Below are 14,547 nucleotides of genomic sequence, written 5' to 3'. Positions count from 1 at the left end.
TTGTGTGCAGGATTACAGTTTTTACACCAGGTTAATAGGATGCAGCCCGATCTTCAAGCGGATACTACTACTACTACTACTCCCAGCAGATCCCATTCACACGATTCTACTTACTTTTTCAGCCAGTCTGCAATGTCTTTGGCAGTTGCTCCGTACTTCTCAAAGTTGAACTTGTACTTTCCTTTCCTGAGAATCAAATATAATAATTACAACAGCTGTGTAGAGTCCATCAGTGCAGGTCGTTCCCTCAGTGCAGTGTCCGTCAGTGCAGGTCGTTCCCTCAGTGCAGTGCCCGTCAGTGCAGGTCGTTCCCTCAGTGCAGTGTCCTTCAGTGCAGGTCGTTCCCTCAGTGCAGTGCCCGTCAGTGCAGGTCGTTCCCTCAGTGCAGTGCCTTTCAGTGCAGGTTATTCCCTCATTTTGGTGCCTTTGCGTGGAGGTCGTTCCCTCAGTGCAGTGCCGTCAATGCAGCTCATTCCCTCAGTGCAGTGCCCGTCAGTGCAGCTCATTCCCTCAGTGCAGTGCCCTTCAGTGCAGGTCGTTCCCTCATTGCGTTGCCCGTCAGTGCAGTGTCTGTCAGTGCAGGTCGTTCCCTCAGTGCAGTGCCGTCAATGCAGCTCATTCCCTCAGTGCAGTGCCCGTCAGTGCAGCTCATTCCCTCAGTGCAGTGCCCTTCAGTGCAGGTCGTTCCCTCATTGCGTTGCCCGTCAGTGCAGTGTCTGTCAGTGCAGGTCGTTCCCTCAGTGCAGTGCCGTCAGTGCAGCTCATTCCCTCAGTGCAGTGCCCTTCAGTGCAGGTCGTTCCCTCATTGCGTTGCCCGTCAGTGCAGTGTCTGTCAGTGCAGTCAGTGCAGGTCGTTCCCTCAGTGCAGTGCCCGTCAGTGCAGGGCATCCCAGGAGTACTCACTCAAAATACAGAACGGTGGGGTAGCCCTTTACGCTGTACTCTTCCTTCAGTCTTTCAAACTCCGGAGGGAAGACGTTCATTCCCGCTAAAACCTGCAGGAAGAAGATAAAGAAGCTCCGATGTCAAAGAGGCAACAAAGACCCCGATAAAGCGCCGGAGGACGTAGCGGCCGCGCATAGAAAAGCCTCTCCTAACCCTTAGGATACCGGAGGTTTTTTTTCGTTTTTGCATTTATTTTTTTCTTCCCCATTTTCCTTGAGCCATAACTATTTTAGTTTCCAGGTCACATAGCTGCATGAGGGCTTATTTTTGTGGGACAAGTTGCACTTTGTGATGCCGCCATTAAAGATGGCATACAACGTAGTGAGAAGCGGTAAACGCATTCCAAATGGGGTGGAATTGTAAAATAAACGCATTTCCTCCACCATTTTACGGGTTTTGTTCACATGGCGTTTCAGTTGCGGCAAAACTGACCCCTGCCCTTCATTCTCTGGGTCAGTACGATTGCAGCGATACCCCCTATGTATAGGATTTTATGTCTAAATAGCGTAAAAAAAAAAATGTCATCACTATATTCTGACCCACATATCTTTTTTATAGTTATATCTACTGAGCTCATTTTTTTGTGAGACAATCTGTGGTTTTTATTGATACCATTTTTGAGTGTGTGACTTTTTCATCACATTTTATTACATTTTTTTGGGTAAGAAAAAAATATGAAATTGGCCATTTTGACCCTTTTTTCCGTTATGCCATTGGCCGTATTGGAAAAAATATTTTTATATTTTAATAGTGATTTTTATATTTTTTGTTATTTATGTATTTATTATTTTATTCTACGGAAGGGGGGCTAATTTAAACTTAAAAATATATTTTAAAAAATGTTTTAAAAAAAAAAAAAAAAAGAAATCGCCCTTTTTTATGATTTTGAAGCTCGTATTTGAGCCACAAAATCCAATATTATTTTTTTATTCTGAACACTCATGGATTTTTTACATTGTACAGAATGGCTCATTTCTTATGTTGGCTCTTCAGCGAGACCCAGCGTATTAAAATCCATTAGCGGCATCCTCATTGGCCGCACTGGATGGCGGTAAGAAGCCCAGGTTTTTCACCCTTTAGATGCTGGGATCTCACTTGATCACGGCATCTAAAGGCTTTAAATGACCACCATCAGCATTATTGCCGGTCGCTGTCATTAGCCGCGGGTCTCTGCTGTTTGAAACAGTGGAGACCCGCCAGCCATGGCGTCCGCCGCACGTGCGAGTGGGGTTAATTTTAGTTGTGTTCGGACGGCTGAGGGTTTGTTACAATAAATCCATGAAGGCAATCCTCTGCGAGCTAAACACGGCAGCAACTAAAACATCTCTCCTGTCCTGGACCCTGAGGAATTCATCCACCAGGACAAGTTCTCACCGACTGAATGTAAACGAGAATGTACCTATTCACTGACAGCAAGCGGATGTATTGAACAAATGAGCATTATTTACTGAACTCTGGAGATCTCTTCTTGGGCCTGTTACAGGATGAGGCTGTCGCTGGCTGACAGGACCTGCTGGGACCTGTGGGGGGCCGCAGGCAGCAGGGCCGTCTGTAGCCGCGTCCACGTGTGAATCCCCCCGGTCCAATAATCCTGTTACCCAGGGCAGCAATGGCGGTGCGACATCAGGAGCGCACCCGTCACATTGGGAACTACAATCATTTCTGATGTGTCTGAAGGCCTGGCTGGCAGTGAGGTTCACACGGGCTCCGCAGCACCTGTCAGAGGGCATCAGTGTCCCCCTGTATACCCCCCAGCGCTGACCTTACAGAATGGGGGTGGGGGGCATCAGACAGTAATAATCTACTGCACATGGGTCCCGGGTCACTACTAGCGGTTACTCACATAGGTGCCCTTTAGCTCGGTGGCCGCCTGTTGGTACGCTGGCATCAACCTCTTACACACACCGCACCCTGAGGACGAGAGACCAGGAACATTAAGATGGGGGGAGACAGTCCAGGATCACAGGGCGGGGGAGGATGGGGGCAGTATACTGGAGCATGGTGACATGGACAGACGAAGAGCAGAGAGAGAGAGAGAGAGAGAGGGCACAGAGGAAGAGCAGAGAGAGAGAGAGAGAGAGGGGCAGAGTGCACAGAGGAAGAGCAGAGAGAGAGAGAGAGGGGCAGAGTGCACAGAGGAAGAGCAGAGAGAGAGAGAGAGAGGGGCAGAGTGCACAGAGGAAGAGCAGAGAGAGAGAGAGAGGGGCAGAGTGCACAGAGGAAGAGCAGAGAGAGAGAGAGAGAGGGGCAGAGTGCACAGAGGAAGAGCAGAGAGAGAGAGAGAGAGGGGCAGAGTGCACAGAGGAAGAGCAGAGAGAGAGAGAGAGGGGCAGAGTGCACAGAGGAAGAGCAGAGAGAGAGAGAGAGAGGCAGAGTGCACAGAGGAAGAGCAGAGAGAGAGAGAGGCAGAGTGCACAGAGGAAGAGCAGAGAGAGAGAGGGGCAGAGTGCACAGAGGAAGAGAGAGAGAGGGGCAGAGTGCACAGAGGAAGAGCAGAGAGAGAGAGAGAGAGAGGGGCAGAGTGCACAGAGGAAGAGCAGAGAGAGAGAGAGAGGGGCAGAGTGCACAGAGGAAGAGCAGAGAGAGAGGCAGAGTGCACAGAGGAAGAGCAGAGAGAGGGGCAGAGTGCACAGAGGAAGAGCAGAGCGAGAGAGGGGCAGAGTGCACAGAGGAAGAGCAGAGCGAGAGAGGGGCAGAGTGCACAGAGGAAGAGCAGAGAGAGAGAGAGAGAGGGGCAGAGTGCACAGAGGAAGAGCAGAGAGAGAGAGAGAGGGGCAGAGTGCACAGAGGAAGAGCAGAGAGAGAGAGAGAGAGAGAGAGGGGCAGAGTGCACAGAGGAAGAGCAGAGAGAGAGAGAGAGAGAGGGGCAGAGTGCACAGAGGAAGAGCAGAGAGAGAGAGGCAGAGTGCACAGAGGAAGAGCAGAGAGAGAGAGGCAGAGTGCACAGAGGAAGAGCAGAGAGAGAGAGAGAGAGAGAGAGAGGGGCAGAGTGCACAGAGGAAGAGCAGAGAGAGAGAGAGAGGGGCAGAGTGCACAGAGGAAGAGCAGAGAGAGAGAGAGAGAGAGGGGCAGAGTGCACAGAGGAAGAGCAGAGAGAGAGAGAGAGAGGGGCAGAGTGCACAGAGGAAGAGCAGAGAGAGAGAGAGAGGGGCAGAGTGCACAGAGGAAGAGCAGAGAGAGAGAGGCCGAGTGCACAGAGGAAGAGCAGAGAGAGAGAGAGAGAGAGAGGGGCAGAGTGCACAGAGGAAGAGCAGAGAGAGAGGCAGAGTGCACAGAGGAAGAGCAGAGAGAGAGAGAGAGGGGCAGAGTGCACAGAGGAAGAGCAGAGAGAGAGAGAGGGGCAGAGTGCACAGAGGAAGAGCAGAGAGAGAGAGAGAGAGGGGCAGAGTGCACAGAGGAAGAGCAGAGAGAGAGAGAGAGAGGCAGAGTGCACAGAGGAAGAGCAGAGAGAGAGAGAGGCAGAGTGCACAGAGGAAGAGCAGAGAGAGAGAGAGGCAGAGTGCACAGAGGAAGAGCAGAGAGAGAGAGAGAGGGGCAGAGTGCACAGAGGAAGAGAGAGAGAGGGGCAGAGTGCACAGAGGAAGAGCAGAGAGAGAGAGAGAGAGGGGCAGAGTGCACAGAGGAAGAGCAGAGAGAGAGGCAGAGTGCACAGAGGAAGAGCAGAGAGAGAGGGGCAGAGTGCACAGAGGAAGAGCAGAGCGAGAGAGGGGCAGAGTGCACAGAGGAAGAGCAGAGAGAGAGAGAGAGAGGGGCAGAGTGCACAGAGGAAGAGCAGAGAGAGAGGCAGAGTGCACAGAGGAAGAGCAGAGAGAGAGGGGCAGAGTGCACAGAGGAAGAGCAGAGCGAGAGAGGGGCAGAGTGCACAGAGGAAGAGCAGAGCGAGAGAGAGAGAGGGGCAGAGTGCACAGAGGAAGAGCAGAGAGAGAGAGAGGGGCAGAGTGCACAGAGGAAGAGCAGAGAGAGAGAGAGAGAGAGGGGCAGAGTGCACAGAGGAAGAGCAGAGAGAGAGAGAGAGGGGCAGAGTGCACAGAGGAAGAGCAGAGAGAGAGAGAGAGGGGGGCAGAGTGCACAGAGGAAGAGCAGAGAGAGAGAGAGAGAGGGGCAGAGTGCACAGAGGAAGAGCAGAGAGAGAGAGAGAGGGGCAGAGTGCACAGAGGAAGAGCAGAGAGAGAGGGGCAGAGTGCACAGAGGAAGAGCAGAGAGAGAGAGGCAGAGTGCACAGAGGAAGAGCAGAGAGAGAGAGGGGCAGAGTGCACAGAGGAAGAGCAGAGAGAGAGAGAGAGAGAGAGGGGCAGAGTGCACAGAGGAAGAGCAGAGAGAGAGAGAGAGGGGCAGAGTGCACAGAGGAAGAGCAGAGAGAGAGAGAGAGAGGGGCAGAGTGCACAGAGGAAGAGGAGAGAGAGAGGGGCAGAGTGCACAGAGGAAGAGGAGAGAGAGAGGGGCAGAGTGCACAGAGGAAGAGCAGAGAGAGAGAGAGGGGCAGAGTGCACAGAGGAAGAGCAGAGAGAGAGAGAGAGGGGCATAGTGCACAGAGGAAGAGCAGAGAGAGAGAGGCAGAGTGCACAGAGGAAGAGCAGAGAGAGAGAGAGAGAGAGGGGCAGAGTGCACAGAGGAAGAGCAGAGAGAGAGGCAGAGTGCACAGAGGAAGAGCAGAGAGAGAGAGAGAGAGAGGGGCAGAGTGCACAGAGGAAGAGCAGAGAGAGAGGCAGAGTGCACAGAGGAAGAGCAGAGAGAGAGAGGGGCAGAGTGCACAGAGGAAGAGCAGAGAGAGAGAGAGAGAGGGGCAGAGTGCACAGAGGAAGAGCAGAGAGAGAGAGAGAGAGGGGCAGAGTGCACAGAGGAAGAGCAGAGAGAGAGAGAGAGAGAGAGAGAGGGGCAGAGTGCACAGAGGAAGAGCAGAGAGAGAGAGAGAGAGAGAGAGAGGGGCAGAGTGCACAGAGGAAGAGCAGAGAGAGAGAGAGAGAGGGGCAGAGTGCACAGAGGAAGAGCAGAGAGAGAGAGAGAGAGAGAGGGGCAGAGTGCACAGAGGAAGAGCAGAGAGAGAGAGGCAGAGTGCACAGAGGAAGAGCAGAGAGAGAGAGAGAGGGGCAGAGTGCATAGAGGAAGAGCAGAGAGAGAGAGGCAGAGTGCACAGAGGAAGAGCAGAGAGAGAGAGAGAGGCAGAGTGCACAGAGGAAGAGCAGAGAGAGAGAGAGGGGCAGAGTGCACAGAGGAAGAGCAGAGAGAGAGAGAGGGGCAGAGTGCACAGAGGAAGAGCAGAGAGAGAGAGGGGCAGAGTGCACAGAGAGAGAGAGAGAGGGGCATAGTGCACAGAGGAAGAGCAGAGAGAGAGAGGCAGAGTGCACAGAGGAAGAGCAGAGAGAGAGAGAGAGAGAGGGGCAGAGTGCACAGAGGAAGAGCAGAGAGAGAGGCAGAGTGCACAGAGGAAGAGCAGAGAGAGAGAGGGGCAGAGTGCACAGAGGAAGAGCAGAGAGAGAGAGAGAGAGGGGCAGAGTGCACAGAGGAAGAGCAGAGAGAGAGAGAGAGAGAGAGAGAGAGGGGCAGAGTGCACAGAGGAAGAGCAGAGAGAGAGAGAAAGGGGCAGAGTGCACAGAGGAAGAGCAGAGAGAGAGAGAGGCAGAGTGCACAGAGGAAGAGCAGAGAGAGAGAGAGAGGGGCAGAGTGCACAGAGGAAGAGCAGAGAGAGAGAGAGGCAGAGTGCACAGAGGAAGAGCAGAGAGAGAGAGAGAGAGGGGCAGAGTGCACAGAGGAAGAGCAGAGAGAGAGAGAGGGGCAGAGTGCACAGAGGAAGAGCAGAGAGAGAGAGAGGCAGAGTGCACAGAGGAAGAGCAGAGAGAGAGAGAGAGAGAGAGAGAGAGAGGGGCAGAGTGCACAGAGGAAGAGCAGAGAGAGAGAGGGGCAGAGTGCACAGAGGAAGAGCAGAGAGAGAGAGGGGCAGAGTGCACAGAGGAAGAGCAGAGAGAGAGAGGGGCAGAGTGCACAGAGGAAGAGCAGAGAGAGAGAGGGGCAGAGTGCACAGAGGAAGAGCAGAGAGAGAGAGGGGCAGAGTGCACAGAGGAAGAGCAGAGAGAGAGGCAGAGTGCACAGAGGAAGAGCAGAGAGAGAGGGGCAGAGTGCACAGAGGAAGAGCAGAGAGAGAGGGGCAGAGTGCACAGAGGAAGAGCAGAGAGAGAGGCAGGGTGCACAGAGGAAGAGCAGAGAGAGGGGCAGAGTGCACAGAGGAAGAGCAGAGAGAGAAGCAGGGTGCACAGAGGAAGAGCAGAGAGAGGGGCAGAGTGCACAGAGGAAGAGCAGAGAGAGGGGCAGAGTGCACAGAGGAAGAGCAGAGAGAGGGGCAGAGTGCACAGAGGAAGAGCAGAGAGAGGGGCAGAGTGCACAGAGGAAGAGCAGAGAGAGGGGCAGAGTGCACAGAGGAAGAGCAGAGAGAGAGAGGGGCAGAGTGCACAGAGGAAGAGCAGAGAGAGAGAGAGGCAGAGTGCACAGAGGAAGAGCAGAGAGAGAGAGAGAGGCAGAGTGCACAGAGGAAGAGCAGAGAGAGAGGGGCAGAGTGCACAGAGGAAGAGCAGAGAGAGAGGGGCAGAGTGCACAGAGGAAGAGCAGAGAGTGAGGGGCAGAGTGCACAGAGGAAGAGCAGAGAGGGGCAGAATGCACAGAGGAAGAGCAGAGAAAGAGGGGCAGAGTGCAAAGAGGAAGAGCAGAGAAAGAGGGGCAGAGTGCACAGAGGAAGAGCAGAGAGAGAGAGGGGCAGAGTGCACAGAGGAAGAGCAGAGAGAGAGAGGGGCAGAGTGCACAGAGGAAGAGCAGAGAGAGAGAGGCAGAGTGCACAGAGGAAGAGCAGAGAGAGAGGGGGGCAGAGTGCACAGAGGAAGAGCAGAGAGAGAGGGGGGCAGAGTGCACAGAGGAAGAGCAGAGAGAGAGGGGGGCAGAGTGCACAGAGGAAGAGCAGAGAGAGAGGGGCAGAGTGCACAGAGGAAGAGCAGAGAGAGAGGGGCAGAGTGCACAGAGGAAGAGCAGAGAGAGAGAGGGGCAGAGTGCACAGAGGAAGAGCAGAGAGAGGGGCAGAGTGCACAGAGGAAGAGCAGAGAGAGGGGCAGAGTGCACAGAGGAGGAACGGGAGGGAGGGGCAGAGCGCACAGAGGAGGAACAGAGGGAGGGGCAGAGTGCACAGAGGAAGAGCAGAGAGAGGGGCAGAGTGCACAGAGGAGGAACGGGAGGGAGGGGCAGAGCGCACAGAGGAAGAGCAGAGAGAGGGGCAGATTGCACAGAGGAAGAGCAGAGAGAGGGGCAGAGTGCACAGAGGGGGAACGGGAGGGAGGGGCAGAGCGCACAGAGGAGGAACAGAGGGAGGGGCAGAGTGCACAGATGAAGAGCAGAGAGAGGGGCAGAGTGCACAGAGGAAGAGCAGAGAGAGAGAGGGGCAGAGTGCACAGAGGAAGAGCAGAGAACATGAGAACTTCAGGGTGAGGCAGAATGGACCCAGGAGGAGCAGAGAAGTGTATTGTGGGGGGTAATGTGATGTATATAGCATTATAGTGATTATGGAGGTGCGTGGCGGGTGTCGGGGGTGTCAATGATGGGGTGTATACGTGGTGCGGCACAACAGCCCCGGGCGAGGCTCAGCACAGACACTGGTAAACTAAAAGGATTCTCACAATTAGCGTGCGATTAACCCCCCACCACGCGCACACAGAGGCACGGCACAGGACACACCGCAGCTCAGACATCACTCACATGGGGCGTAAAACATCACCAGCAGGGGGCGATCTTCCTTCTTCAGAAGCTTCCGGAAATCCTTCTCACTGTCAATATGGACAACGTCTTTGGCGTCAGGGTTCTCCTCCCACAGCGGCGCCCCCTCTGGGTCTTTCAGAAAAGCCACCATGGACTGAGGGAAAGAGAAAACGTGAAAATCAGTGTGCAAGCACCGGAGGCGCCTCATGGGCGAGTGAGCGCACACACTGCTGGCGGGTGCATTCCTGGGACCAGTCTACGGACACCCACCTTGTGTGTGAGCGGTCTGTTGTACTCGGTGTGGAACGTCCCATCCCTGCAAGACAAATCAGTCAGTCTAACGCTCAGGATTTCCCCCCTGCTTTACACTGCAGGAATACGAACTCAGATTTACTGCTGTAAGGGGGAGGGGCCACAATCACAATTCTTCACACAGCAGCAATAATACCGCCAGGCTGTGAGTCACCTACTTGTAGTGCAGCAGCTCGGCGCCTCCAGTCTTCGCGCCAGGGTCCACTTTCATCTTCTTACACAGTTTCCTGCTCTCGGAGTCACTGGAAAGATTAAGAAGGAAAAGGTGACCGGAGCGTGCACATCCCACGTCAGAGACCCCGGTCACATCCAGAGCTGCAATTGCTCTTTCATAAACCACGAGTAACTCCGGGATTCCTCTTCTTTAGGCCTCATGCACACGACCGTTGTATGCATCCGTGGCCGTTGTGCCGTTTTCCGTTTTTTTTTCGCGGACCCATTGACTTTCAAGATTCACACAAGATTGGCATCCGCGTCTGTGATCCGTGGACATAGGTTACTTTCATGCAGACGGATCCGAAGATCCGTCTGCAGAAAAGCTTTTTCAGAGAGGAGTTTTCACTTCGTGAAAACTCAAATCCGACAGTATATTCTAACACAGAGGCGTTCCCATAGTGATGGGGACGCTTCTAGTTAGAATATACTACGAACTGTGTACATGACTGCCCCCTGCTGCCTGGCAGCACCCGATCTCTTACAGGGGGCTGTGATCCGCACAATTAACCCCTCAGGTGCTGCACCTGAGGGGTTAATTGTGCATATCATAGCCCCCTATAAGAGATCAGGGGCTGCCAGGCAGGAGGGGGCAGACCCCCCTCCCTCCCCAGTTTGAATATCATTGGTGGCCAGTGTGCGGCCCCCCCGGCCCCCCCTCTATTGTAATATCATTGGTGGCACAGTGTGCGGCCTCCCCTCTATTGTAATATCATTGGTGGCCAGTGTGCGGCACCCCCCCCCCTATTGTAATATCATTGGTGGCCAGTGTGCGGCCTCCCCCGCCCCCCCCCCCCCCCCTCTATTGTAATATCATTGGTGGCCAGTGTGCAGCCTCCCCCGGCCCCCCCCTCTATTGTAATATCATTGGTGGCCAGTGTGCGGCCTCCCCCGGCCCCCCCCCCCCTCTATTGTAATATCATTGGTGGCCAGTGTGCGGCCTCCCCCGACCCCCCCCCTCTATTGTAATATCATTGGTGGCCAGTGTGCGGCCTCCCCCCCTCTATTGTAATATCATTGGTGGCCAGTGTGCGGCCCCCCCCGTCCCCCCCCCCTCTATTGTAATATCATTGGTGGCCAGTGTGCGGGGCCCCCCCCCCCCCCCTCTATTGTATTAATATCATTGGTGGCCAGTGTGCGGCCTCCGTCGGCCCCCCCTCTATTGTAATTTCATTGGTGGCCAGTGTGCGGCCTCCCCTCTCCCCCCCCCTTCCCGATCATTGGTGTCAGCGGAGATTCCGATCGGAGTCCCAGTTTAATCGCTCTGGGGCTCCGATCGGTAACCATGGCAACCAGGACGCTACTGCAGGCCTGGTTGCCATGGTTACTTAGCAATATTACAATATTAGAAGCATCATACTTACCTGCTAGCTGCTGCGCTGTCTGTGCCCGGCCGGGAGCTCCTCCTACTGGTAAGTGACAGGTCTGTGCGGCGCATTGCTTAATGATCTGTCACTTACCAGTAGGAGGAGCTCTATATTACAATAGAGGGGGGGCGGGGGGGGCCACACACTGGCCACCAATGATATTACAATAGAGGGGGGGCCGCACACTGGCCACCAATGATATTACAATAGAGGGGGGGCCGCACACTGGCCACCAATGATATTCAAACTGGGGAGGGAGGGGGGTCTGCCCCCTCCTGCCTGGCAGCCCCTGATCTCTTACAGGGGGCTATGATATGCACAATTAACCCCTCAGGTGCAGCACCTGAGGGGTTAATTGTGCCGATCACAGCCCCCTGTCAGAGATCGGGTGCTGCCAGGCAGCAGGGGGCAGTCATGTACACAGTTCGTAGTATATTCTAACTAAAAGCGTCCCCATCACCATGGGAACGCCTCTGTGTTAGAATATACTGTCGGATATGAGTTTCACGATGTAACTCATATCCGACAGTATATTCTAACAGAGAGGCGTTCCCATGGTGATGGGGACGCTTCAAGTTAAAATATACCATCGGATTGGAGAAAACTCCGATCCTATGGTATATTAACTCCTGACTTTACATTGAAAGTCAATGGGGACGGGTCCGTTTGCAAATGCACCATATTGTGTCAACGTCAAACGGATCCGTCCCTATTGACTTGCATTGTAATTCAGGACGGATCCGTTTGGCTCCGCACGGCCAGGCGGACACCAAACCGACTTTTTTTTTATGTCCGTGGATCCTCCAAAAATCAAGGAAGACCCACGGACGAAAAAACGGTCACGGAACACGGACCAACGAAACCCCGTTTTGCGGACCGTGAAAAAATACGGTCGTGTGCATGAGGCCTTACCTATATCATTTCCCAGAGCTGCAACCAAATTTACCAGTCTTCCTGTAGCGTGCAGGCTGCAGAACTGGACATTTCCTTCAGTGCAGGATCTGCTGCCGTGCACAGGGAGGCAGCGCTTATCTCGCGCATAGTGCCGGTTAGAAGAGTTCAGCGCTTTATGAAAATGTGACGCCCTGTTACCGGCAGGATTGTGAACGCAGCTCTGGATGTGAGCGGAGTACAAGATACAACTTCACCACAACAGCCAGTGCCAGACAGAAACGGCAGAAACACTGGGGTAAATCACAGGTCCTGTACGGACGTCCCAGTGGGTCTCACTGCGTCTGGTGGGTCCTGCCTGTTGGGGGTTGTAGTTTGAGAACAGGAAGCAATGTAATCGGCATCATACCCGCAGTCAATCCATGATATGGTAGCTATGCCCCGCACATCCTGCGCCGCATCCGACAGCAGCTTTAGCTGACGCTCAGCAGCCTTGGCTGAAAACACAAAATGAAGATTGTTACTAAGTACATTGTAAATAAAGTTTAGTGATAAGAGCACTAACCATAAAGTCACATGATTAGATTCTGCCTGTCTAAAGATGCCACTGGGGGGAGCTAATAACAGGTTATACAGCCACCACTAGAGGGAGCTCACTACATACAGATTATACAGTCACCACTAGGGGGAGCTCACTACATACAGATTATACAGCCACCACTAGAGGGAGCTCACTACATACAGGTTATACAGCCACCACTAGAGGGAGCTCACTACATACAGGTTATACAGCCACCACTAGAGGGAGCTCACTACATACAGATTATACAGCCACCACTAGGGGGAGCTCACTACATACAGATTATACAGCCACCACTAGAGGGAGCTCACTACATACAGATTATACAGCCACCACTAGAGGGAGCTCACTACATACAGATTATACAGCCACCACTAGAGGGAGCTCACTACATACAGATTATACAGCCACCACTAGAGGGAGCTCACTACATACAGATTATACAGCCACCACTAGAGGAAGCTCACTACATACAGATTATACAGCCACCACTAGAGGGAGCTCACTACATACAGATTATACAGCCACCACTAGAGGGAGCTCACTACATACAGATTATACAGCCACCACTAGAGGGAGTTCCTCACATACAGATTATACAGCCACCACTAGAGGGAGTTCCTCACATACAGATTATACAGCCACCACTAGAGGGAGCTCACTACATACAGATTATACAGCCACCACTAGAGGGCGTTCCTCACATACAGATTATACAGCCACCACTAGAGGGAGTTCCTCACATACAGATTATACAGCCACCACTAGAGGGAGCTCACTACATAGAGATTATACAGCCAGAATCACAAGCGTGCCTCCCACGAGAGTCCAAAGACTTTACATGAAGATTTTCACTCTCGGTTTTGCAATTTCAGCTGGTTCCAGACGCCTCCTAATAACCCCTCCCCCGCGTGTGAGATCAGCAGCGCACCCTCACCTGTTTTGGAGTACAGAACCAGCACGTTATTGCGAGTGCGCAGCAGCTTCTTAAAGTCCTTGTGGTCGCTGACTTTTTCGATGAGCGGAGAGATTTTTAGCGCCAGGAGGATGGATGGGAAGACGATCTGTAAGAAGAGCGACCAGCACAGGGTAAGTGACTAAGGACCATGTACTGCGGCCGCCATCTTCTCAGGACATTAATAATAGGGGGCGTCATCCAACTCTCCACTGACCCAGAGTGGCATGCAGGTCTGCACTGTTCTCTATTGCTGTGTCAGCTCTCACAGCAGTTCTATCATTCTATTCATCACTTATATATCACTGACATATTCCACAGCGCTGTACAGACATTCTCATCCCTTATACAGTTGCAAGAAAAAGTATGTGAACCCTTTGGAAGGAGATGGATTTCTGCACAAATTGGTCATAAAATGTGATCTGATCTTCATCTCAGTCACAACAATAGACAATCACAGTCTGCTTAAACTAATAACACACAAAGAGTTAAATGTTACCATGTTTTTATTGAACACACCATGTAAACATTCACAGTGCAGGTGGAGAAAGTATGTGAACCCCTAGACTAATGACATCAACAAGAGCTAATTGGAGTGAGGTGTCTGCCAACTGGAGTCCAATCAATGAGATGAGATTGGAGGTGCTGGTTACAGCTGCCCTGCCCTATAAAAAAACACACACCAGTTCTGGGTTTGCTTTTCACAAGAAGCATTGCCTGATGTGAATGATGCCTCGCACAAAAGAGCTCTCAGAAGACCTACGATTAAGAATTGTTGACTTGCATAAAGCTGGAAAGGGTTGTAACAGTATCTCCAAAAGCCTTGCTGTTCATCAGTCCACGGTAAGACAAATGGTCTATAAATAGGGGACGTTCAGCACTGCTGCTACTCTACCTAGGAGGGGCCGTCCTGTAAAGATGACTGCAAGAGCACAGCGCAGACTGCTCAATGAGGTGAAGAAGAATCCTAGAGTGTCAGCTAAAGACTTACAGAAGTCTCTGGCATATGCTAACATCCCTGTTAGCGAATCTACGATACGTAAAACACTAAACAAGAATGGATTTCATGGGAGGATACCACAGAGGAGGCCACTGCTGTCCAAAAAACCATTGCTGCAGGTTTACAGTTTGCACAAGAGCCCCTGGATGTTCCACAGCAGTACTGGCAAAATATTCTGTGGACAGATGACACCAAAGTGGAGTTGTTTGGAAGAAACACACAACACTATGGGCCAGATTTATCATTAGCTCAGGTCAGAATAATGGAGTGAAAAAGTCCCAAAAAAAGTCCCAAACGCTAAAACTGCGCACAAATTTGCGACTTTTTTCTGCTCTGCACTATGCTCGCCAGTTTTCTGAAAGTGGGTGTGTTTTCTTATGTAAATGAATCTCTAGACAGATTTACTATTGGGATTATTTAAAAAGTCGCAATTTCACTCCAGTGAGGACCATGCTTATCTTATGAGACTTTTTAATAGAACATGCGACTTTTTCATAAAAACTTGCGACTTTTTCGTAAAGACGTGCGACTTTTGTAAAGCTGCTTACTGACG

The 14,547-nt window shown here is 52.5% G+C and overlaps 1 protein-coding gene across 1 annotated transcript in view; it reads right to left on the bottom strand.

The window, feature by feature from the left end:
* The window catches only part of PDIA5 (protein disulfide isomerase family A member 5), a 43,745-nt gene that overhangs the window by 15,855 nt on the left and 13,343 nt on the right, over positions 1 to 14,547 (bottom strand). The window contains exons 2-9 of the mRNA XM_040441683.1: positions 12,977 to 13,103; positions 11,869 to 11,956; positions 9,147 to 9,230; positions 8,947 to 8,992; positions 8,677 to 8,830; positions 2,789 to 2,856; positions 904 to 995; positions 115 to 186 (exon numbers count right to left, since the gene is read on the bottom strand). Coding sequence (XP_040297617.1) covers positions 115 to 186; positions 904 to 995; positions 2,789 to 2,856; positions 8,677 to 8,830; positions 8,947 to 8,992; positions 9,147 to 9,230; positions 11,869 to 11,956; positions 12,977 to 13,103 — 731 coding nt within the window. The remainder of the gene's footprint in view (positions 1 to 114; positions 187 to 903; positions 996 to 2,788; positions 2,857 to 8,676; positions 8,831 to 8,946; positions 8,993 to 9,146; positions 9,231 to 11,868; positions 11,957 to 12,976; positions 13,104 to 14,547) is intronic.

This window comes from Bufo bufo, chromosome 7 (genome assembly GCF_905171765.1).
Source record: "Bufo bufo chromosome 7, aBufBuf1.1, whole genome shotgun sequence".
Taxonomy (NCBI): Eukaryota; Metazoa; Chordata; class Amphibia; order Anura; family Bufonidae; genus Bufo; species Bufo bufo.
The sequence above is the reverse complement of the archived record's forward strand: the minus strand, read 5'-3'. Positions and strand labels throughout refer to the sequence as shown.